A 23,478-nucleotide genomic window follows, 5' to 3' on the forward strand; every position below is an offset into this window, starting at 1 on the left:
ACTCTGCCAGGAACCTGCTGGTGTTGGGGCGCAGGCCCCATGGGAGGAGCTGGGAAGATCCGTTGGATCCAGCTTTTAACCGCTACTTGTTTCTCCCTAGCAATGGTGGATGTGATCTTTGCTGACGTGGCCCAGCCAGACCAGACGCGGATTGTAGCCCTGAATGCCCATACCTTCCTGCGTAATGGAGGACACTTTGTGATTTCCATTAAGGTGCGGGGCTTAGAGGAGTCTTAAGATGGGGTGGCAGTATCTTCTCTATCTGTAACTGCCAAGCAGCCAGTCAAAACAAGGGGACCTCCATCCCCCTAATCCAGTCAGTCTATGCCCAGCTCCCTATAAGCCACCCAATCAAGTAGCACATAATGAAAAATGTCTACAAAAGTAAAAAGCTTAGAATTTAAAGAGGCCATAGACTGTAGCGATTAAGTGCATGATCGCTGAGTCTGAGTATCTTGAGTTTGAATTGCATCTTGCTGTGTGTCTTTGAGCAAGTTATCGAACCTATATGCCTGTTTCTTCACTTGTAAAATAGCAGTGTTAGTCCTATCTCTTTTAGTGTTGATGTAAGGACTAAATGTCTCAATATGTATGGAGTGTTGAGAACAGAACCTGGTATAAAATAAATACCAGATAAATGCTAGGTGTATTTTAAAAAATGTTTCATTTTGAAGTACAGAGGCCTCTCCATTGTCTTCAACCAGATTCACCATTGTTTTTTGCAGCCTTTGCTGCGTTTGTTTTAGCATTCTCAGCTGCGTTATTGCTATTGTTAAAGAAGAGGAAGTAGAAAAAAAAAACAAAACCCGGAGTGTAAGATTTAAAACACTGGCTTTTAGATAAATAGGGCTCTGTTGAAGGCTTCCTGTTCCAATCCAGACCAAATTGAAAACTTATCTAACAAAGTCTTTCCCTACATTCCCAAAGCCTAGTCTCCAATGAAAGCAAATTCTACTGGTTTAAAGAAGAACAAAAAAGGGAAAACAGCCCAAAGCCTTGCTGCAGACTTCAAATCCTCTCTTCTGCAGGCCAACTGCATTGACTCCACGGCCTCTGCAGAGGCCGTGTTTGCCTCTGAAGTGAAAAAGATGCAGCAGGAGAACATGAAGCCCCAGGAGCAGTTGACGCTAGAGCCATACGAAAGAGACCACGCTGTGGTCGTGGGTGTGTACAGGTGAGCAGGGGGTCCGGTCAGTACTTGTTAGGAGTGTTCCACAGTGGTGATGAGCTCTGAGTCCCCTCATCTCTTTCCTCTCACAGGCCACCCCCCAAGGTGAAAAACTGAAGCCCAGCGCCATCTGGATCGCGAGAGAGACTGTGTTGCTACTGTTACACGTGTGTTTTTCTATTAAAAGACTAATCAGTCTCTCCCTTTGCACCTGATTGCTTGGCGACCTCTATCAACAGGGCGCATGCGCCCTCGGTCAACTTGCGTGTTGGTGGGGGGCGGGCGTTCTCATCCGGTCATACAGCGCATGCTCATATCGTAGCAGCCTCCTGCGCAGCCGTAACGTGGATTTCGGCGCTTGGGCGGGGTTGGTTGCTCTCTGCGTGTAGATCCCGGTAAGCTCTTCTGAGCGCAGGCGCGGAGTGTTGCCCTGGGTCACGTGAGGGGGAAACAGATTGGGCGGGCGGGAGGTGGAGTCCGGGGCGGGGTGGGGGGGGCCGGTTTGTTGTGGTCGCCATTTTGCTGGTTGCATTACTGGGTAATCGGGCCCCTGGCTCGCTGCGTCTACCGGATATCTTCAGCCAGTGGGCAGGACTGAGCTCGGGCTTCCCGAGCAGTTTGAGTTCCCTTGCCCGCGCCCTCAGGTAACGACGCGGCTACGGGCGGGGCAGCACGCGCTCTCGGGAGGGGGGTAGTACGGGACCCGCCCTGCCCGCGTCGCCGCGAGATTTAGCATGAGGCCGAGGGAGAAGAGGAGGGGGGCGGTGGGCAGGTGCAGGCCTTGCCTGGCTATTCTTAGTCGGATTCCTGGAAGGGGCCGAGCCCCGAGGTAGCAGTCTTGGGAGGGAGGCTGGGAGGGGGTAGCCGGGCCTCGCTCCCGCTCTTTGTTTGGGCTCGGCTCCGCCGGCCGCATCCTCGTCGCCTAGCAACAGCTGTCCTGGACTGTAATTGGTTGAGCTCTTGGCAGCAGCAGCCAATGGCAAGGTTGTTGCCATCGTAGGTGTGGACTGCCAAGCTCTGTCCGGCCCCGCCCGCCGGGGCTCTGCTGGCCCCGGCGGGCCTCCAGGGTTGGGGGGCGGGACGCTGGGGTCCCCTGGGGCGGGTGGCTGCGCTGGGCGGTGCTGGCGGGGCGAGGGTTAACCCGCCCCTCCCCCGTCCACCTGCTTTCCCCTTCCCCCGCGTGCCCCGGGCTGACCCTCGTCCCCTCCTCTCCCCGCCCTTGGCGGGGCGGCGGCTGCTGTTGTCACCCACCGAGCCGCCTGTCCCGCTTGTCCTCCCCGCCGCGGGGCTTGCCGGGCCGGCCGGGCCGGGACAGGCGGCCGTCTTCTCACCACAGACACCGCCGCCATGCTGGCCGCTCGCCCACCCCACTGGGGGCCCCACCGCGCCCCAGCCCCCCGTGGGCGCGCCAGCCCCGACCCGGGTAGGGGGTGGGGGCTGGGAGAGAGGGTCCTGGTGTGGGAGGGCCCCGAGGAAGAGCTTGTTTTGTGGGGGAGCTCCAAGAGAGAGGAGGGGTCGTGGAGTGGCCAGGCTTGGCATAGGGGAAGAGGATTGACATGGGAGAAGGCCCGTGGGGAGAGGATTTTGGTGTGATAGATGCTCTGAAAGGGTAGAACTCTGTGATATTTGGGGGATTTACCTATGGGGGACTTCTAGGAATGGGCACAGTTGTGGATTGACCCTGGTGTAGAGGAGTGACTGGAGAGAGGGCCCTGACAGGAATAACGATTAGGGATGGTGGAGGTAGGAGCCAGGGTAGGGGAGACAAGGACCATCCACTCTAAACCGTGGGAAGGAACGCCTCCCCCTTGCTTCCATCAGAAGGAGTGGGCCTTGATTGGGGGTGGGCGGGGGCTTGGAGTAATGTGGGGAAGGGCCCTGATGTGGCATGGGGGAACTGGAATATGGTTTGGGAAATTACGGAGGGGTGGTCTCCAGTGGGAGGAAATGATAGGGAAGAGGTCTTAGCACCATATGGGGAGGGTCCCTGGGAAGGGTGTACCCTGGTGGGTGAGAATGCCATAGGGTTAGGACCCTGTTATGAAGGAGTTCTCAGATAACCTTGGTGTGATCAGGAGGTCCCTGAGGACCCTGCTGTGCTTTGGAGGGGGCCCAGAAGACTCTCATGTGGTTTGGGGGGATCTTAGAGTTCTCTGGATTGGGGGACCAACTGGGAAGGGTAGATCTTGAAGTGGAGGGACCTTGCTGTGGTAAGAGGTCGTGACGTTCAGGGAAGACTACAGGATGGTGGGATCTTGTGTGAGGGGCCCTGGGGAGGGCCGTGAGTAGAAATGCGGAGAGAAGAGTGAACCCTACTCCCTGTACTGTCTGTGGTTTCTCTCTTCTTCTCTTCCTCTCCCGCAATTATTCGTGTCTTTCTGTCCTTTCCTGTCATGGCCCACATCCCTGCCTGGCTCCCAATCATTCCCTTTTCCATGTTCCTCTCTTTGTGCTGCCTACTTCATTTATTTGGTACTCATTTGTTGGGGACTCCGCTGTGCCCCCCCCACTTCTGTCTGTCCCCTCTCTTCACTGCCACCTGCTGCCTTGTCGTACCCTCTTCTTCCTCACTCTGTGCCCTGCCTTCTCTGTGTTGTCCTCCTCTTTCCCGCTTGGTACTGCCCAACACATCCCCTTGTTCCATGTTGTTCCCCCGCCTCCCGCCCGCTCTCAGGTCTCAGCGGCGGTGGCAGCCGAGGTGCAGGATGCGAGAAGGCGCCCCCCGGCCGGGCTCCCGCTCCAGGCCTCACTCCCCTGCGGTCCTCTGAGCCCACCATGGCCGTCCCACCGGGCCATGGTCCCTTCTCTGGCTTCCCGGGGCCCCAGGAGCACACGCAGGTACGCGTCCAGCTGGATCCTCACCTGCCTGGGGGTCGGGGGAGGCTGGGATAGAAGGATCTTGGGGCCAAAAAGATGGTGTGGTTGCCCAGGACAGTATCCCAGGAGCATGAAGGGTGCCATGGGAGTGGAAGGTATAGAGGAGTTGCTGGCGGAGTCAGGGTTTGGAGAGCCTGGGTTCAAATCCTGGCACCACAGTTATATTACTCAGGTTCTCCGTGTTTCAGTTTCCTGTTCTGTCAAATGGGGCCTATAATGATACCTACCTCACAGGGTTGTTGTGAGGATTAAACAAGTTAATGAAATGGAATTGGAAATGCTGAGAACAGTGTCTGGCACATAGTAAGCACTCAATAAATGTTCATTAAGGGGGACAAAAAAAGTCCAGAGTGAAAGATCTGGAGGGTTTGAAAGGGAAGAAGGTTGAGCTGCAGGGTCTTGGAGCCAGCAAGGCCTGGGGGCGCAGGGTAAAGACCTTCAAGGGTAGACTGTTAAGGCTCTAAACTGTAGAGCTGGAAGCAGGATGGAGTAGGAGGTCCAGGGTGCTGGACCCAGATCCAAGATCCTTAGGATGAGAAAACTGGTCAAAGATGCACAGAGTGGGGGGTGAGGGTTAGGAAGGCCCCAAGGGATGAGGATAAAGCAAGACAGGGAGCTCCTCAACATGGGATACCCAAAATGGATGGTCTCAAGTGAAGGATTGGGAGGGTCAGAGCCCAGGTTTTCTATCCGATCTCTCCCACTGAGGTGTTTAGAAAAGAGTAAAGGTATGTGATGAAAGATCAGGGGTAAATAGTTCACTTCATTCACTCAGCAGATTTTAACGAACACCCACTATGTGCCAGGCCCTGCTCCAGGCACGGGAGATAAAGCAAGAGCAAGATAAAGTTTCTGCCCTTGGGGAGTTTCTATTCTAGTGGGGTCGTCAGACAGTGACCAACTAAATAATGTGTGTGGAAATGATGAGCCAGCTGCCCATGCAGTTCTGCCCCTTGAGGTCAGAGGCGAAGGCCTGTGCTCAGTGCTCACCCGTCACCCCGCCTCCCCCAGGTATTGCCTGATGGGCGGCTACTGCCGCGGAGGCTGCCCCTGGCCTTCCGAGACGCGACCTCAGCCCCGCTGCGCAAGCTCTCCGTGGACCTCATCAAGACCTACAAGCACATCAATGAGGTGGGCAGGGGGTGGGGGACACCGGCTGGGTGCTGAGGGGTCCTGGCATCGGTCACTCACCAGTCCTCATCTCCCGGCCGGCCGGGCAGGTATACTATGCGAAGAAGAAGCGGCGGGCCCAGCAGGTGCCACCTCAGGACTCGAGCACCAAGAAGGAGAAAAAGGTCCTGAACCACGGTTATGACGATGACAACCATGACTACATCGTGCGCAGTGGCGAGCGCTGGCTGGAGCGCTATGAGATTGACTCGCTCATTGGCAAAGGCTCCTTCGGCCAGGTGCGGGATGCCCCCCACCCGACCCTGATCCAGGGGTTAGGAGGTACGGGCACCCACTGATACTGACCCACACAGCCAGTGGTTCAGTGGCTTCAAGTTCCATGCTCGGCCACTCACCCCAGTGCAATCACTTGGTTACCTGTGCCTCAGTTTCCTTTTCTGTAAAATAGTGCAAATAACAGGACTCTCCACATAAGGTTGTTGTGTTATCTCATGTCCAGTGTTCACACTCGTGTCTGACTGTTGGTGAACGCTCAAATTGAGTTATTAGTGTTACTGACGGTGATATTGGTGGGTCTCCTTACTGGAGGGAGAAGAGTGGCGGTACCTGGCTCTGTCCTCCACGCCCCCATTCCCTCACTTTGTGACATGCCTGTGGTCACAGGTGGTGAAAGCCTATGATCATCAGACCCAGGAGCTGGTGGCCATCAAGATCATCAAGAACAAAAAGGCCTTCCTGAACCAGGCCCAGATTGAGCTGCGGCTGCTGGAGCTGATGAACCAGCATGACACAGAGATGAAGTACTATATAGGTGAGGCCTGGGGCAGAGGTGCCTGGGGATGGGTCACCCTCGGTGCAGGAAGGGGCTGGTGTCTTCAGGGCAGGGTTTGGTCTGTAATTCCCTGACATCAGTGATTTCTCCTGCCGCTTTCAGGATGTCTACCCTATTCACATGAGAATGCTGGTCAGAGTTTATCCCTGTGCTCACTAAGGGTCAGACTCTGTTGTGAGAACTTTACATAAATTCACTTGTTTAACCCGCACCACAGCCCCATTATCATTGCCCACAGCTTGGAGATGAAAAAACAGAGGCACTTAGGTGCTGTCACTTGCAGAAGGTCGCAGTGTTTGTACTCAGTAGAGCTATAATTTGACCTGGCAGTGGACTCCAGAGCCTTTACTCTTAACATCTATGCCAGTCTTTTTCCTCTTTCCTGTACTGATTCCTCTTAGAAAAAGCAAGTAGATTTAAGGAGTGTGTTTCTTTTAAAAGGAAAATATACATCCTTACAGTAAATGGAAAGCAAGCATCGCTTGTCACAAAAATAAACAGAACTGAGACTAAAACAATATTATAAAATTAAATGAGGAAGTGTAGGATGGTGTTAAAAAACCCATCAGCACCAAATGTAAACTTTCTCTTTGGTTTAATCAGGAAGTTTGACAGAGACTTGAAAAGAAAATTAACTTCCTGTGTGAAACAAGTTATAGACATATACAAACATCCTGATTAACAGCTGGTACCTGTGGGCACGCCACAGTTTGGCCTGTGCTCCAGAAGCAGAGACACAGATCTGGTTCCAGCCTCTCTCCTTATGAGCGTGGGCCCCAGGCCGCCACTGGCCCTCTCTGAGCCTCAGTTTCTTCTCCCTCGGCCCATTTCCGTCCTCTTCCCGGCAGTGCACCTGAAGCGGCACTTCATGTTCCGGAACCACCTGTGCCTGGTGTTCGAGCTGCTTTCCTACAACCTATACGACCTCCTGCGCAACACGCACTTCCGTGGCGTCTCGCTGAACCTGACGCGGAAACTAGCGCAGCAGCTCTGCACGGCGCTGCTCTTCCTGGCCACGCCCGAGCTCAGCATCATTCACTGCGACCTCAAGCCCGAGAACATCTTGCTCTGCAACCCCAAGCGCAGCGCCATCAAAATCGTGGACTTCGGCAGCTCCTGCCAGCTTGGCCAGCGGGTGCGGCCCCGGGGCGGGGCCAGTGGTGTGGGTGTGGCCAGACTGTGGGCGGGGCCAACTGGTGGCCTGGGGCCAAGGGGCGAGGCTAGGAGGGGATGGGATCGTAATGTGCAGCTTGAAGTGGCCGATGCCTGAGGGATAGTGCTTGGGATGGGGGTGTCTGCGGGTACGGAGGGTCGGGCCAGTGGGTGAAGGAGAGGGCCACAGGGTATACTGCCGGAAGGAAAGGGAGGAGTGGAGCCTGGGAGAACAAGCCAGTTTTGAGGCTGCCAGATTGTAGGGGGGGAGAGGGGGAGTTGGGTGGCTTTGAGCCTGGCGTGGTAGATTGCAAAGTTTTGTTTACCCTGTGCTCTTAAAGCTGGGGATGGAAGGGGGTGGGGCTCTTCAGCTTTGCAGCTTCCTGTGAGCTGGCATTTAAGATGATGCTGGTAGTGGTTTGAAAAGTGTCCAGTTTGGGAGAGTGGGAAGGGCCTAGGTTTACAGACTCCCAGCCTCTGGTGACCAAGAGGGGCTCAGGATCAGGCCAGCAGAAATGGAGATCAGGATCAGATTAGGCCAGCAGAGACTCCTGAAGCCGATGAATAAGATAGTGGTAGTGACTCCTGGAAAGCTGGTGTTGATAACATCAGGGTTTGGAGACCCCTGTCCCCAGTTTTGGGGGCAGGAGACCTGTCCTTAGTCAGTCCTCCTAGCTGTGGGGGTGTCACTGGTACGAGTCGGGGAGGCGGGACCTCTGACTATTGCCCTCTCTCCTCCCCCAGATCTACCAGTACATCCAGAGCCGTTTCTACCGTTCTCCCGAGGTGCTCCTGGGCACACCCTACGACTTGGCCATTGACATGTGGTCCCTGGGCTGCATCCTGGTGGAGATGCACACTGGAGAGCCCCTCTTCAGTGGCTCCAACGAGGTGTGCTCCTGAGGAGGGGGTGTGCTGGAGGGGGTGGAGGCCTGGCCGGCCTGATGATCCTGACCGCCTGCCTGCTCTCAGGTGGACCAGATGAACCGCATTGTGGAGGTGCTGGGCATCCCACCGGCCCCCATGCTGGACCAGGCACCCAAGGCTCGAAAGTACTTTGAGCGGCTGCCTGGGGGTGGCTGGACCCTGCGAAGGACAAAGGAACTCAGGAAGGTGCGGCCCCTGCCCCATGCCGCTCCTCCTACCCCGGTGGCCGCTCACTCTCACACTTGGGGCTCCCTTCTCCCCCTTCTCCCTGCTTCCCTGCCCTTGTGTCTTTCCCTTCCTTCCTCTTCCCTCCGCCCCGTCTGTCCTTTCCTTCCTCCCCCACCCACCCCATCTCTCCTACTACCCACCCCACAACTCTTCTTAGCTCCTCTCTTTCCACTTTCTCTCCTGTGCCTCTGTTTCCCCGTGTGTGTCTCCCTGCCCCTCCTGCCCACTGACGGCCACTCTCTTGCCCCCCCTCCCACCTCCCCCTGCCAGGATTACCAGGGCCCCGGGACACGGCGGCTGCAGGAGGTGCTGGGCGTGCAGACGGGCGGGCCCGGGGGCCGGCGGGCGGGGGAGCCGGGCCACAGCCCCGCCGACTACCTCCGCTTCCAGGACCTGGTGCTGCGCATGCTGGAGTATGAGCCCGCCGCCCGCATCAGCCCACTGGGGGCTCTGCAGCACGGCTTCTTCCGCCGCACGGCTGATGAGGCCACCAACACGGGCCCGGCAGGCAGCAGTGCCTCCACCTCGCCCGCGCCCCTCGATACCTGCCCCTCTTCCAGTACCGCCAGCTCCATCTCCAGCTCTGGTGGGTGCTCAGTGCCAGATGGGGTAGAACAGGGGTCGGGGCAGCTCTGGTTTGGCCTGATCTGGTGGCGGCCTTGTCACTGGGCCTTCACCTAGAGCTATGAAACTGCATGATCCTCAACTCCAGAATGGGTGGGGTAGGCGAGCTCAGACTGGCCCTGATTTGGTCTCTGAAACTGAGCTTGGGTTCAGATCTCTAAAACTGGTTCTGACTCTTTGACCCCCCAAACTGAACTCTGACCCCTGATCTCAAAATTGGGTCTGATCCTTCGACTGGGTGCTGGCCCCAAAGCCCAGACCTGGGCCTGGACCATGAACCAGACTCAGCCACCTGAAAACCCAGCCCTACCTTTCTTCGCTTAAGGCCTCTCCTCTCTTTCCCTGGCACTTCCAGGAGGCTCCAGTGGCTCCTCCAGTGACAACCGGACCTACCGCTATAGCAACCGATATTGTGGGGGCCCTGGGCCCCCCATCGCTGACTGTGAGATGAACAGCCCCCAGGTAATGGGACCTTGGGGACTTTGGAAGTGGGTGGTGGAGTGTCCGGGGCTTCAGGACCTAGGTCTCCATCACCAACTGTTCTTTGCTCCTTTAGGTCCTGCCCTCCCAGCCACTGCGCCCCTGGGCAGGGGGTGATGTGCCGCACAAGACACATCAGGCCCCTGCCTCTGCCTCATCACTGCCAGGGGCCGGGGCCCAGTTACCCCCTCAACCCCGATGCCTTGGCCGTCCCCTGTCACCAACCTCACCACCACCCCCGGAGCTGATGGATGTGAGCCTGGTGGGCGGCCCTCCGGACTGCTCCCAGCCTCACCCAGCGCCTGCCCCCCAGCACCCGGCTGCCTCAGCCCTCCGGACTCGGATGACAGGAGGTCGTCCACCCCTCCCACCCCCTGATGACCCTGCCACTCTGGGGCCTCACTTGGGCCTCTGTGGTATACCCCAGAGCACGGCAGCCAGCTCATGACCCTGCCCCCTCCCTGGGGCCCCTCCTGAAGCCATACCCCCCCACCCACCCAATCTGGGGGCCCTGGGCTCCCATCCTCATCTCTCCCGTTGACTGGAATTGCTGCTACCCAGCCGGGGTGGGTGAGGCCTGCACTGATTGGGGCCTGGGGCAGGGGTTCAAGGAGAGGGGTTTAGGCTCACCTCCCCACTAAGGACTGGACCCTTGGTCCCTTCTCTCCCCTTGTTTTCTATTTATTGTACCAAAGACAGTGGTGGTCCAGTGCGGGGAGGGGGAGATTCCCTCTCACCCCAGGGCCCTAGGAGGGGGTGGGGGCAGGTAGGGGGAGATGGCCTTGCTCCTCCTTGCTGTACCCCCCAGTAAAGAGCTTTCTCACATTCCCGGCTGAGCGTTTGCAGGCCCTCGGCTCCCCTCACCCAGCCCTCAGAGGCGTGGTGGGGAACGGTGTTTGGGGAAGGGGTGCTGGAAGAGCTTTGTCGTGTGGGATGAGTCCCTGGTCCCTGGGGAGGTTATGGCTATTGGTGCAGGCATGGGGCTGCAGGAGGTCTGGGGCTGTGGAATCCTAGGCAGAAATCCTGGATAGGATGCTAGCCCACACTTGCTCTTTCTAGGGTAAGCTGAGACCTTGAAAGGTAAAGGCCCAGCTCTGGCCTGTCTCTGGGAAACATCAGGTTCTGCTCTAATAAGCCAGGGCTTCCACAGAGTCCGCACAGGCATGGCTCATTTTGCCAGGCATCTGGTAGGTGCTGAGTGCATGTAGCAGGCCTTATTGGTGCCACCTGGGGAATGGCAGGCAGGCAGTGGGCACAGAATTTACCCCCCCACACGTCTTGTCTCACTCTTCGGAACCATTGTGGAGCAAAGCATTTTAAGATTCTCAGGCAAAAAGAAATTCCCGGGGTTCCAGGTAAGTGGGCCTGTTTCCATGGAAATTTGGAAACTTCTGTCTCTAACCGGCCAATCAAGAGCCACCAGGATCAAAGGGTATCGTCCCCCGCCACCGGGGCGCGGCGCTTCCTGGGAAATGGAGTTCTATTCGGCAATTTCTTCTCCCCGTTTTCGTTGCTGAACTACAAAGACCAGAATTCTTTTCGCTCACGTGTTTAGGGGCGGGTTCTCAGGTAGCCAATCGGCAGTCAGAAGCAGCCGGAGCCCGGATGCTTAAGGCGGGCTGTAGAGGAGGAGAAGGCCGTGATTGGGCGGCTTTGGCCAGACTCTGCGGGAGTAATGAGTTCTCTAAGTCTTGCGGAAGGTGGGTGACTCCGCTGTGCCGGGAGAGCGCGCAGGTTAGGCGTTCATAGTTACTGAACAGGAGGTAAGCGCGGAGGCCTGAAGCGGCCCCACCACGTGGGGCGTCACTAGCCTCTCTGTTGGGCCCGGCTCGCGGGAAGCCCCAGTCAGTAGGAGAGACGGGCAAAGGCCCCATTACGGGCCTGCATGTGTTCGCTAACGGAGGCAGCGTGAAACGCGGAGAGAACCCAGGCCCGGCACCGGTAGGAAACCTTGCCGGGGAAGGAGGTGCTGTCTGAGCTGAGACCTGAAGACGGAGGGACGTTTGGGGGTGGCGGTATTGCGGTGGAATGGCTTGCGCAAAGGCAACGATGAGAAATAGCCTGGTGTGTGAATGTCCTGCAGGTGATTGGTGTTGGTGGAAATTTTATTGAAAATGCTGTGTGAATTAGATCGTGGAAGATTTTGTTGGCTCTTTAAGGAGTTTGGACTTTGTCCTGAGGGCAGTGAGGAGCCACGGAGGGATTTCCAGAAGGGAAGGGGCCCAATTTGCTGCCAGCTGGGAATAGATCGACGGGAAAAAGACTAGGGTCTGGGAGCCCAGGATGGCAGCTGTGGTATCCTAGGCAGGAGATGTCGGGGATGGAGCAGGGCAGGGGCCTTGGATGGGAGGGGAGGATGAATGTCGGTGGGGGAGACTTCCAGAAGGCTGAGTTGACAGGCTGTGTGGGAGAGGGAGGCGAAGACGGGCGCGAAAGGGATGTCTCCAGCACTGTGGGACAGTGCCTGACATATCAAAAATGCTTATAAAACTTTTTTTTTGAATGAACGGTCGTAGGAAGCAGGTACTACTATGATCTCCCTTTTGCAAATAAGATTACTAATGGTAGAGAAAATTAAGTAACTTGCCCAGGATCACATGGCTAGGAAGTGGAGGGCTCAGGATTTGTGTGTGAACTATTGACTTAGCAAGGTGCAGGATGAACCTCAAGACATCAGCAGGAGTCAAATCATGTGGGTCCTGTGAGGAATTTGTGATGAGCATGGAAATATATATTCCCAATTTCTGTTTCTAGCCCAGAACCCCTCTCCTGGCCTGTTGACTGACTGCCAACATGATAATCTCCTCCTGGATATCTAGAGATATTGAGAGTAATCTTTGCGAAATTGAACTCCTGGTTTTTTCCCCAAAACGTGTACCTCCCACATTCTCACTAAATGCCACCTCCATTCTTTTCAGACCAAAACCTTGGGAGTTGTCCTTGGTTCCCTTCTTTGTCTTTTGTCCATGTCTGGTCCATCAGCAAATACCTTCAAAGGATATTCAGAATCGGACCATTTCTTCCCACCTCCACTCCTGTCACCCTGGCCCTGTCCACCCTTATCTCCTGCCTAGACCTCAGTGGTCTATTTGCTTCCCACTGTCTGTTTCTCACATGCAGCCAAAGGGACACTGTGAACACCTGGGTCTGGTCACATCCCTCCCCTGCTCGGTACCCTGTGGCTCCATCTCACAGAAAGTAAATGCCACGTTCCTCTCCATGGCCCGCAAGGCCCTGCATTATCTGTCCCTGTGGCCTGTCTGACATCATCTACTCCCTTCTCCTTGTTCCCTCTGTTCCAGCCACACTGGCCTCAGGGCCTCTGCAATTGCTGTTTTCTTTACGTTGAACACTCTTCTCCCGAATAGTCAACGCTCACCACCACCATCTCCTTTAGGTCTTTACTCAGATGTTACTTTCTCCTTGAGATCTTTCTTGACCACCCTTCTAGAATGGTGCCACAAATATTTGTATCTGGGCTTCCCTGGTGGCGCAGTGGTGATGAATCCACCTGCCAATGCAGGGGACGTGGGTTCGAGCCCTGGTCCGGGAAGATCCCACATGCCGCGGAGCAACTAAGCCCGTGCGCCACAGCTACTGAGGCCCACGGGCCTAGAGCCCGTGCCCTGAAACAAGAGAAGCCAATGCAGTGAGAAGCCCACGCACCGCAACAAAGAGCAGCCCCCGCTCGCTGCAACTAGAGAAAAGCCCGCGCGCAGCAACAAAGACCCAATGCAGCCAAAAATAAATAAATTTATTAAAAAAAAATTCATATCTGTCTTCTCTTTAGCTTTTTCCTTAGCATTAATCATATCACTGCTTAACACGTTGCATAATTTATCTTGTTTACTGTCTGTCTCCCCCCGTAGTAGATCATGAGCTTCATGAGGGCAGGAGCTTTTGTCTACTCCATGCTTTATGTCTAACACCTAGAAGAGCTCTTGACATGTAGTACAGGCTCAATAACTATTTACTGAATGAATGGATGGATGATTTCAGTAGTACAATTCCCGATCCTAGTATTCTAGGGACTCTGTTGATCCTCTATGCACAGAACCTTAAGGGGCTGCCTCAAAGTTTTCTGAGGTCTCAGACATTCAACAGACATTTCACCTTGCCTCTGCTTTGTGCTCAGGATTGAGAATACAGCAGAGAACAAAACAGTTTCCCTGTCCCCAGAGAGCTCACAGTCTCCGGGGTGGAGGTTCAGATTGTCAACTTACCACGCAAATATGAAATTACAGAGAAAGGTAGAGTGTCATAAGAGCACTTAACAGGAAGTCTAATCTGGACCCTAGGAAGTGAGTTTTGAGGTGATGGGGTAGGCATTAACTTTGTTAAGAGGTAAGTGTGTGTGTGGTGCTTGGAACCTAGAGGCTGAGGGGGAGCAAGAGGCCAGACCATGTGGATCCTGTAAGCAGTCTGTGTCCTTACCCCACGTGCAGTGGGAAGTTGTAGAAGAATTTTTTTTTTTTTTTTTTTTTTTTGGCCTCTCCACGCAGCTTCCCGGAACTCCCAGGGAAGTTGTGGAAGAATTTTTTAAACAGTGTAAGCAGGCATGGTTGGTTACGTGTGTTAAAAACTCCCCCAGGCCGTAGTGTGGGGAATTGGCTATAGGGGATTAAGGATTGAAGTAGACCAGTGAGGAGGCTGCTACTAAAGAAGGCCGCGTGTTCTTTCCTGCTTCTCCCATGAAGAGGTGGGGTCTCCTCCTCCCTTTTAATCTGGGCTGGTCTGTGAGTTGTTTTGACCCACAGAATGCAGTGGAAGTGATGATCTGCTGGTTGGAAGGCCTGGGCCTTAAGAGGCCTGGCAGCTGTGCTTTTTACTGTCTTGGAGCCCTGGGCCACCGTAGAAAGAAGTCCAGCTCCCCCACTGGAGAGAGATGTGGAAAGAGAGAGGCCCAGTCATCCCCCAGCTCTTCCACTGTTTTAGCCGATGTGCTAAATCACACATGAGTGATGCCATCTTAGATAGTCTAGCCCAGCTCCAGCTGACACCATGTGGCACTGAGACGAGCCATCCTGAGTCAGAGCCTTGTCCAAACTACAGAATCGGAAGCAAACAGATGGTTGCTATTTTAAGCCACTGTGTTTTGAGGATGACTTGTTACCCAGCAATAGCTAACTGAAACAAACGAATGTTTTTTGAGATCTTACCGTTTTATGTATTAGCTCATTTAATCCTCATAGTCATTCTATGTGGTAATATTATTATTGCCTTTATATGTAGAGGGAACTAGGGCACAGAGAAGTTAGTGGCATACTAGCAAGATACCTGACACATAGTAAGTGCTGAGCACGTGATAGCTATTATCAGCAGCATGTTGATCAGCATTAAAATTTCCATGATTGTTAAAGAAGCGATAGTAAAAGGAATTAGAGCGTTATTAACCTAGTTACTAGTGGTATGATTTTAAATAAGTGACTTCACCTTTCTGAGGTTCAATTTCTTCACTGTAAAATGGAAATTATAATACTTTTCATCTCAGAGGATTATTGTGAGGAGCACAGGGTCTGACAGGGGGCAAACATCTAATATACAGCAGGGATGATAATTACTGAAAAGCACGCATCCAAGTGTGTTGTGGCCACAGGGATGAAGCTATTTTCTTGGAAGGCCTAGTGGAGAGACAGAAAGGCATCAGGTCCTTGGTGATGTTGTCAAAGTGCTGGATCAGGCTTCACCTGAAATGAGTTACTTCAGGACTTTCTTATTAGGGAATCCAATAAACCTTTTTTTTTTTTAATCATTTAAGCCCAGTTGAATTGGGCTTTCTGTTACTTGGAACCAACATCCTGATTCCTGGGTTCTGTTATTTGTTGATTCATCAGATATGGAATACTGTTTAAAGCACTGTTTTAGGTGCTGGTATTATAATGGTGAACAAGACCCTCAAAAGCCCTGTCCTCGTGGAACTTACATTCTAGTGGGGAAGGTAGATGATTTTTTTTTTTAATAAATTTATTTATTTTATTTTTGTATGCGTTGGGTCTTCGTTGCCGTGCGCGAGCTTTCTCTAGTTGCGGCGAGCGGGGCCTGCTCTTCGTTGCGGTGCGCAGGCTTCTCATTGCAGTGGCTTCTCTTGTTGTGGAGCACGGGCTCTAGGCGCACAGGCTCAGTAGTTGTGGCACACGGGCTTAGTTGCTCCGCAGCATGTGGGGTCTTCCCAAACCAGGGCTTGAACCCGTGTCCCCTGCATTGGCAGGCGGATTCTTAACCACCACGCCACCAGGGAAGCCCCGAAGGTAGATGATTTTTAAAGATTAATATTAGTGATACGAGCTGTGAAGGCTGAGGGTAGGGATAGAGAGTGACAAGAGCTGCTGTTTTAGGGGGAGGGGTTCAATAAGATATCCTTGAGGAAATGTTGTTGGAGGAGGGACCTGACAGAAAAGGGAGGAAGCCAGCTGTGCGCCTGTTTTGGGAAGAAGGACATTCCAAGTGGAAAAAAACAGCAAGTTCAAAGGCCCTGAGGTGTGCTCGGTGTGTGGGAGGAGCAGAAAGGAGTGAACTGGACCAGACTGAGCCCGTTGAGCGGGAAGGAGATGAGGGCAAGGGGGCCTGCAGGGCTGGATGGGCCTTGGGAAGGGCTTGAATTTGATTGGCAGTGAGATGGGAAGCAGTTGGAGCATCCTGAGCTGAAGAGTGACGTGACCTCACGTCCTAATGGGATTCCTCTGGCTGCCATGTGGGCACCAAGGTGGACGCAGGGCTCCAGCGAAGAGGCTGCTGCACTAGTGCAGCCGAGAGACGATGGTGGCTTGGCCAGCGTGGTAGCAGTGGAAGTGGGCAGATGTGGTTGGTTTGGGGGTGTAATTTGAAGGAAGGAGTGGGCAGGATTTAGGTGTGGGGGGAGAAAGGGGAGTCAACGACTGTAAGATTTTTAGCCTGCGCAGAGGGCCTGTAGCTGTGGGAGCCTGTGGACGTGGTAAGCATCCCAGCGGGGTGAGCAAGCAGCGCGATACAGGAGTCTGGCATCCAGGGGCGAGTTCTGGGCTGGAGATATAAACTTGGGAGTCACTGGCATTTTCACGGTACTAAGGCCCAGGATGAGATCACTAAGGAAGGGAGTGTGGGTGGCACTGGGGTCTGGGAGTGGGAGCAGCGAGCTCTGTGGGGAGGTTACTGCAGTCGTCTAGGCGAGAGATGACGGTGGCCTGGACCAGGGCATAGGCAGGCGTGAGCAGTCGTCTGGATGCACTTTGAAGGCAGAACCCACAATGGATTGGTTGCGGGTGATGACAAAGAAATGGACCAGGGCCTCCCGAGAACAGAACAGAGTCAGAACATGGGGCAGCGACTCTGCTTCCCTCCTGCCCCAGGCCCTGTGGTCTCTGCCGCTCTTTGCGTCTGCCGCTTCCTCTGTTGGCAGGCAGCTGGGCTGGCCCTGGGTGGGCTCTTGCCCTCACTCTATGCGACCTTCCAGTGCAGTGCCCCACGGCCCTTCTGTCCCCATTCCAAACGCCCCCAGACAGAACTCGGACTGCTGGGGTCCAGCATCCAATCCTGCTCAACCCGCTGTAGCTGGAGGATTCCTACAGTGATGTCTGTCTGCTGGGAAGGGCTGTGGGCCGGGCGGTCGCCTCAGATCTTCACACAGTGTTCCTGATAGTTGGTGTATTATGGGCAGGCGTTGGGTGTGATTTGACCCTGTTTTGGTAGGTGGGTGGGACAGACCATTTACGTAGCCTTAGACTCGTCCTGGGTTGGGGGATGGGGCAGGGGAAACCAGGAAGGTGGGGTCCGGCAGGCTCTGGCTCAGAAGGGTTAGGGTCGGGTTGGGAGAGGTGGTGGGGCTCCAGCACAGCTTCTGCCGCCCGTGGGTGCTCCCACAGTAAGGGACACACAGCGATGACTGAGACAGCTTCCATGCTGCCCTCACAGAGCACACGTGGGGGGCGGACAACCCCTTACCAGATGGGGTCAGGGCGGGAAGGGGGAGCCCAGAGGAAGCACCTGACCTAGTTGAAGGTATCAGGGAGGACTTCCTGGAGTAGAGACCCCATGAGATGAGACCTGAAGAGTCAGATGAAGGGAGTTAGGGACTCTGCCGGTGACTGCTTGTAGCCCAGTTAGTAGATACTTTAAATTTTTTTTATTTTTATAACTTTAGATTTACAGAAAAGTTGCAAAGATAGTACAGAGACTTCCCATATACCTTACACTCAGCGTCCCCTAATGTTGGCATCTTACTTAATGGCAGTACATTTGTCAAAACTAAGAAATGATCACTGATTAGTATTCTACTACTGAATCTCCCGACTTCGTTCATATTCCGCCCGTTTTTCCACTAATGTTCTTTTTCTGTTCCAGGATACAATCCAGGGTACCCTGTTGCATTTATTCATCCTGTTTCCTTGGTCTCCTCCAATCTGTGACAGTTTCTCAGTCTTTGTTTTCCATGACCTTGACAGTTTTGAGGAGTACCGGTCAGGTATTTTGTAGAATGTCCCTCAGTCTGGGATTGTCTAATGTTTTTCTCATGGTTAGACGGGGATTGTACGTTTGGGGAAGAATATCACTCAGGGGATGGTAACCCGGATCACTTCGTTGCAGCGGTGTCCGCCAGGTTTCTCAACTGTAATCTGACAGGTTTTCCCTTCCCTTACGCTGTTTAGAAGCAGGTCACAAAATCCAGCCCGTAAGCTCCAGTTCCTGGAGGGAAAATATCAGAGAATTTGTGTTCATATTGTCAAAACCACTACAGTATTGATAAACACAGGAAGATCCTTTGAGGCTGTGCAAATGTCCTATTTCTCCTCAAAGTTCCACCCACGAATTTTGGCATTCATCTGTGGACCTTGCCTGCAAAAATCATTACTGTGGTGTTCTAATGATACTTTTCTCTTTTCCTCATTTCTCCTACATGAATTACTGGGAATTCTTCTGTAGGAAGGTTTGTCCCTTCTACCCCATTTATTTTATTTGTATAATCATTAATTTATATCAGTATGGACTCATGGGTATTTATTTTATTCTTTGGGTATAACCCAATACTATCATAATTAACTTTTTCACTCAAATTGTTCCAGTTTTGGCCCTAGGGGCTCTTTCAGGTTGGCTCTGTGTTCTTTATTCTTTTTTTTCCTTGAGCACTTCCTTACTTTTTGGCACCGTAAGATGCTCCAGGCTTACGCTGCTTTTTCCTTGCCCCAGCCCTAGAGTCAGCCCCTTTCCAGGGAGCCCTGGTTCCTTTGATGGAGAATGGTATTAGAAACCAAGGTCTGGACACTGAGTGTGGTCATTGCTGCTGAGATGTCCTGTTTCTAGTCCCTCTCAGCTGACAGAGCTGGGGAAAAGGTATGTGTACAAACCCATGGATACACACATCTATATTTCTGTGTGTGTGTGTGTATATAGATATAGATATCTGTTTATAAAAATAAACCTCAGTCCATACTGCTATCTCTGACTAATCCATCTCCAGAGGGTTCATTCTCACCTTCCCCCCTCGTTTTCTTTGTAACTTCTTTCTCTGGCAGTGAGAAACCTGGCTCAGTGGGCACTTTTTGGTGTTCATCTTATGGGCCGTCTTGGCAGGAATTGGCAGTGTTGGCCATTCCCACCTTCCGTAAGGATACCCTCTCCCGGGTTTCTGCGACAATCCTGTCCCCTGGTTTTTCTCCTGTGTCTTGCTTCTTTGCAAGAAGTTCCTGTTTTCGCTGACCTCTTAAATCTGGCGGGCTCTTCTCTCCTCCCACCCCGGGCCGTCTTACCCTCTTCTGTGGTCTGTTTCCTGCCTCTGTGCTGATGATGTCCACTCTCTGCCCTTAGCTCCACCTCCTCCCTGGGCCCCAGACCTCAGGGTCCTGAGGCCTCAGGAAGCCCTGTCCCCATCCTGCCCTCAGGCCCGGCTGATCCCTGCGCCCCTAATTCTCACCGTGTGCCACACTGCAGACCTGCTCCGCCTCCGGGTCCCTATCTTAGGGGTGGTTCCTCCACACCCCAGGCTCCCAGGGAGAGCCCGGGGCTTCATCCTTGATGCCTCCCTCCCCGTCCCCACCCTGCGGCCCAACCCGTCATCCTCCAGAGCTTGACCACTAGGACTCCTGGACGTTTCTCCCACCTGCCCCTTCTCGCCTTTCGTGGCCCTGCCTTGGGCTAACCCTGTCCTCTCCCACCTTGTCTCTGCCTGGCCTCCCGTCTCACTGTTTAACCCACCTCCCACTTGACAGCTGAGGGATTTTTGTGAAACAGAACTGATCATGCCCTCCTGCTTGAAGCCTTTCCATGTTTCTCCAGAGTCCTTAGGACCAAGTCCTAACTAACTCCTTAGACTAATGCTGAAGACTTGGTGTGATCTGGCCCCTGACTGTCGCTCAGCCTGTCTCCCTGGCCGCTTGAGCTGCAGACACACTGAGCTTCCTCTCTTCCCTCGAGCACGGCCAGTGCTCTCACCTGGGCCCCGGCACGGACCCTCTCTCGGCCCCAGCAACCTTCAGCCCAGCCAGTGCTGCCCAGTCCACACACCTCCCACTTTCTTCCCACTCATATTACTTTGAAACACTCCCAGACATCATCTGGAAAGATGATGAACAAGATGTAACCAGTGGTCATTTCTGAGTGTTGGAAGTAGGGGAGTTGCAAAATTTTTTTGCAACAAACACGTTTTCGCTGACCACTAACATAACACACCAAGAGCTGTTGCGGGAGAGAGAGTTAACTAAATAAGAAAAAAGTCACATGCTGTTTGAGTCTAAGAGGAAGAGACCTCTCAAGAATCATTTGTATTACCTACAAAATCCTGCCAGGCAGGAAGAGAACAGAGGTGTGTTTCTCAGCACACTGTAACAGTCACCCCAGACTGGACTTTGGAGGAGTGCTTGTAAGATTCCTTTCAAAATCACATCAACTTAGGGAACTTTCTATCGTTAATTTTCACAGTTATCATTATAGACAGGACTTATGTAATTTAGACAGTGTTTGACAAGCATTTGGAACAACTGACTTGTAGAAAAGGATTTTGCACGTCTAAAGGAAGGTTACTAAAGTACATTGGTGTTGGGAGAATTCTTGTCTTATCCTCTGATATCAGTGAATTCCGTGTAAAGGAACTATGGATGCATCTGCTTTGAGACCTTTTGCAGCTTTACATCTGGCTGGCACGGGCTTTAATAATCACTGCCCACGTTTACATGGCGCTGCTTCATGCCAGGCACCAGTGTAAGCCCTCTGCATGTATGAATTCAGTAATAACCTCACATGGCCCTTACGAGGCAGCTGCTGTCATTATCCCAGTTTTTCAGTGAGGCATTTAGAGTTTAACTCAGTTGCTTCAGGTTCCAGAGCCTAGTAAGTGGCAGCTTCGATCCCAGGATTTGATCCCAGGAATACCGTTGGTTCTGTTGTCTGTGCCTTCAACCCCCTTCCTCCTGGACCTGGACGACTCCATTCTTAAAGGAGAAGCTCATGTTCTTTCTTTTTTTTTTTTTTTTTTTGGCCTCGCGGCACGGCTAACAGGATCTTAGTTCCCTGACTGGGGATTGAACCCCGGGCCTCCGCAGTGAAAGCCCGCAGTGCTCAGCACTGGACCTCCGGGGAGGCCCCTGAGATGTTCACGGTTCTGAGTACTGCAATTTCTTCTTTTCAGAAGAGGTTAAATGACTTTCTTTTCTAGTTGCCAAAAATCTGTTTTCAACATCCCCAATTACTTGCAAGGAGAAACACTTTTAACTTTTCTTTTTTAAGGGAAAATTTCAAACACGCGCAAAAGCAGAGAGAAAAGTCTAATGAGCACCCATCACGCAGCTTCAGCAGTGAACCAGCATGCGGCCATTCTCGCTCCATCCATGTCCTGCACCTTTTCCTCCCCTGCTCAGTTCATTTGAAAGCAAATCCAGGTATGTTTTATTAAAAGACATTGCCTTTAAAGAAAAGGGGACCTACAGTTCCCTGCCCCAAGTCCTCCCCCTTCTGGCAAACTGAACACCTTCCTGATTCTCTCTTCCCTCTCCCCTCATTTTCCAAATGCAGACACACCTGTGCAGGATGTGATACTATCACTGGCTCAGTCCCTGGCTCTCCCATTTCCTGAAACCCTACCCACCCCCGGGCATTTTTCCACGTTGCCCTGAAGCCTGAAAATGGCCCTCCTAGTGACCGTGGATGGCTGGTGCTGCCTGGCAGGCCCCTCCCCTGCAGAGGGACATTTAATCTACGTGTGGCTTTGCGCCGTCATAGTGGCCTCCCCCTTATTTGGGTTATTTTCTGGATGCCCCTCCACTCAAGCCAGGTCAGGCCTCCTGTAACACCCCTTGCACTCTGTAACTTCAAGCACAGTATGTGTAACATAGTCGAAATGAAACAGGGATTTGGGTACTTATCTATTAATTGCCTGGAGCTCCATGACTCAGGTCTGTCTTTATCCCTGCTGTGTCCCCACCATCACCCAGCACAGGGCCTGGCACACAGTAGGCTCTCAGTAACGGGAATGAATGAATGATTGCCAAGGTCAGTATCTGGGCGTTTATCATGAGGGCAATAGGAAGCCACAGACGTGTTTTAGGCAGAACTGGACCCATTTTTCTCAAACTAATGTGCATATAAATCCCGTGAGATCTTGTTAAAATGCAGATTCTGAGTCAGTGGGTCTGGGGAGGGGCCTGAGGTTCTGCATTCCTAACAGGCTCCCAAATGATGCCAGTGCTTCGCGTCACAAGGCTCTTGCTGTGCTGTTCAGTAAGGCAGCCAGCAGCCACGTGTGGCTGCTGAGGATTTGAACTGTGGCTGGTGTGACCTGATACGTGTTCCAAGTGTAAAATACCAGCCAGATTTCAAAGCCTTAGCACATGTAAAATATCTCATTAATAGTTTTTATACTGATCACATGTTAACATGGTAATATTTTGGATATATCAGGTTAAATAAAATGTTATTAAAATTCATTTTACCTGTTTCTGGTTTTTGGCTTTTGGTTTTTAATGTGGCTACTAGAAAATTTTAAATTACATCTGTGGTTCTCATTATGTTTCTATTGGATCATGCTGGTCTAGAACACGCCAGACTCTTTCTCACCTCTAAGCATTTGTACATGCTTTTCCCTCTTTTTGAAGCACCCCCCCCTTTCTCCCTACCTCCTCTTCACAACTAATCGCACACATCTTTCAGGTCTCAAGATGTCTCCTCCTCCAGGAAGGCCCCTTGAGCCCCCAGGGTGGGTCAGGTATCCGTTTTGGGCTTCTGCTCTCTGGGTTTCCCCCATCCCAGCCCTGACCATCTGTGATGTCAGCGTCTAAACGTCTGTCTCCCGGAGATTGGAGACAAGATGGCAGAGTAGAAGGACTTGAGCTCACCTCCTCTCACGAAAACATCAAAATCACAACTAACTGCTGAACAACCATCAACTAAAAAAGACTGGAACCTACCAGAAAAGATATTCTATGTCCAAAGACAAAGAAGAAGCCACAGGGAGACAGTAGGAGGGACACTTTCACGATATAAATGTCTGTCTCCCTCTTTAGAAAGATAAATGCATGAAGGTGGGGACAAAGTCTGTTCTGGTCACCACTTTTATCTCCAGAACCTGGCACAGAGTCAGTAATATCTGTTAACTGAATTAAGAAATGACAAGTAAGGTGTGGGTCATGCGCACTTGTAACTCTTGAACTGGACCATGAAGCCAGCTCTCGAGGTCTTGTTTTGATGTGTCCTGACATCAGTGCGGCATTTTGAACTGCTTTAACTTTTATTGGGTGTACAGTAGACATGTTGTGAATCTCATCAGCACATGCACCAGGTGAGATGTCCAAGAAAGTATGTAATAGCACTGACAGCAAAAAATTGGAAACCTGATGTCCACTAAAAGGAGAATGGATAAATTGTATATTCACACAGTGGAACATTATGCAGCAATGAAAAGGAAGGAACTACAGGTGCACAAGAAAAATAATGTGTGAAAGGAGCAAAATTCAGAAGATTTCATATAGGATGATACTGTTTTATAAAGCTCAAAACCAAGCACACAGAAACATTGTTTAGGCATTTGAAAATATGTGATAAAACTGTATCTTAAAATAGCAAGGGGGAGAGGGAATCTTTTGGGATTGGTTGCACTGTG

The 23,478-nt window shown here is 52.5% G+C and overlaps 2 protein-coding genes across 5 annotated transcripts; both read left to right on the top strand.

Annotated features, from left to right (window-relative positions):
- Positions 1–1,368, top strand: FBL (fibrillarin). The gene is made up of 3 exons (XM_059905337.1): positions 1–213; positions 1,029–1,174; positions 1,261–1,368. Exons 1-3 carry the CDS (start codon positions 40–42, stop codon positions 1,283–1,285), a joined length of 345 nt encoding a protein of 114 aa, XP_059761320.1. The 5' UTR covers positions 1–39; the 3' UTR covers positions 1,286–1,368.
- Positions 1,369–1,664: 296 nt separating this feature from the next.
- DYRK1B (dual specificity tyrosine phosphorylation regulated kinase 1B) lies at positions 1,665–22,306 on the top strand. Of its 4 annotated transcripts, XM_059905332.1 has the most exons (14): positions 2,285–2,591; positions 3,843–4,006; positions 5,057–5,176; positions 5,266–5,454; positions 5,840–5,987; positions 6,857–7,143; positions 7,905–8,051; positions 8,133–8,273; positions 8,586–8,621; positions 8,706–8,901; positions 9,295–9,401; positions 9,496–11,182; positions 21,111–21,262; positions 21,396–22,306. In XM_059905332.1, exons 1-12 carry the CDS (start codon positions 2,516–2,518, stop codon positions 9,865–9,867), a joined length of 1,983 nt encoding a protein of 660 aa, XP_059761315.1. In that variant the 5' UTR covers positions 2,285–2,515; the 3' UTR covers positions 9,868–11,182; positions 21,111–21,262; positions 21,396–22,306. The 4 variants fall into 4 exon arrangements, with proteins under 4 accessions (XP_059761317.1, XP_059761315.1, XP_059761314.1 ...); XM_059905334.1 differs by lacking the exon at positions 2,285–2,591 and adding an exon at positions 1,665–1,812 and having other exon boundaries at positions 8,586–8,901; XM_059905331.1 differs by having other exon boundaries at positions 2,287–2,591; positions 8,586–8,901.
- Positions 22,307–23,478: the final 1,172 nt, after the last annotated feature.

The sequence above is a fragment of the Balaenoptera ricei genome, chromosome 19 (assembly GCF_028023285.1).
Source record: "Balaenoptera ricei isolate mBalRic1 chromosome 19, mBalRic1.hap2, whole genome shotgun sequence".
In the NCBI taxonomy this organism is placed as follows: Eukaryota; Metazoa; Chordata; class Mammalia; order Artiodactyla; family Balaenopteridae; genus Balaenoptera; species Balaenoptera ricei.

What these genes read in the sequence shown, in the direction of transcription:
- FBL (XM_059905337.1), top strand. Translation starts at nt 40, where the DNA reads ATGGGAGGAGCTGGGAAGATCCGTTGGATCCAGCTTTTAACCGCTACT. An exon ending in ACTTTGTGATTTCCATTAAG is followed by an intron (nt 214 to 1,028) that starts GTGCGGGGCTTA and finishes TCTCTTCTGCAG; the next exon opens with GCCAACTGCATTGACTCCAC. An exon ending in GTGGTCGTGGGTGTGTACAG is followed by an intron (nt 1,175 to 1,260) that starts GTGAGCAGGGGG and finishes TTCCTCTCACAG; the next exon opens with GCCACCCCCCAAGGTGAAAA.
- DYRK1B (XM_059905331.1), top strand. Translation starts at nt 2,516, where the DNA reads ATGCTGGCCGCTCGCCCACCCCACTGGGGGCCCCACCGCGCCCCAGCC. An exon ending in CCTACAAGCACATCAATGAG is followed by an intron (nt 5,177 to 5,265) that starts GTGGGCAGGGGG and finishes CCGGCCGGGCAG; the next exon opens with GTATACTATGCGAAGAAGAA. An exon ending in AGAGATGAAGTACTATATAG is followed by an intron (nt 5,988 to 6,856) that starts GTGAGGCCTGGG and finishes TCTTCCCGGCAG; the next exon opens with TGCACCTGAAGCGGCACTTC.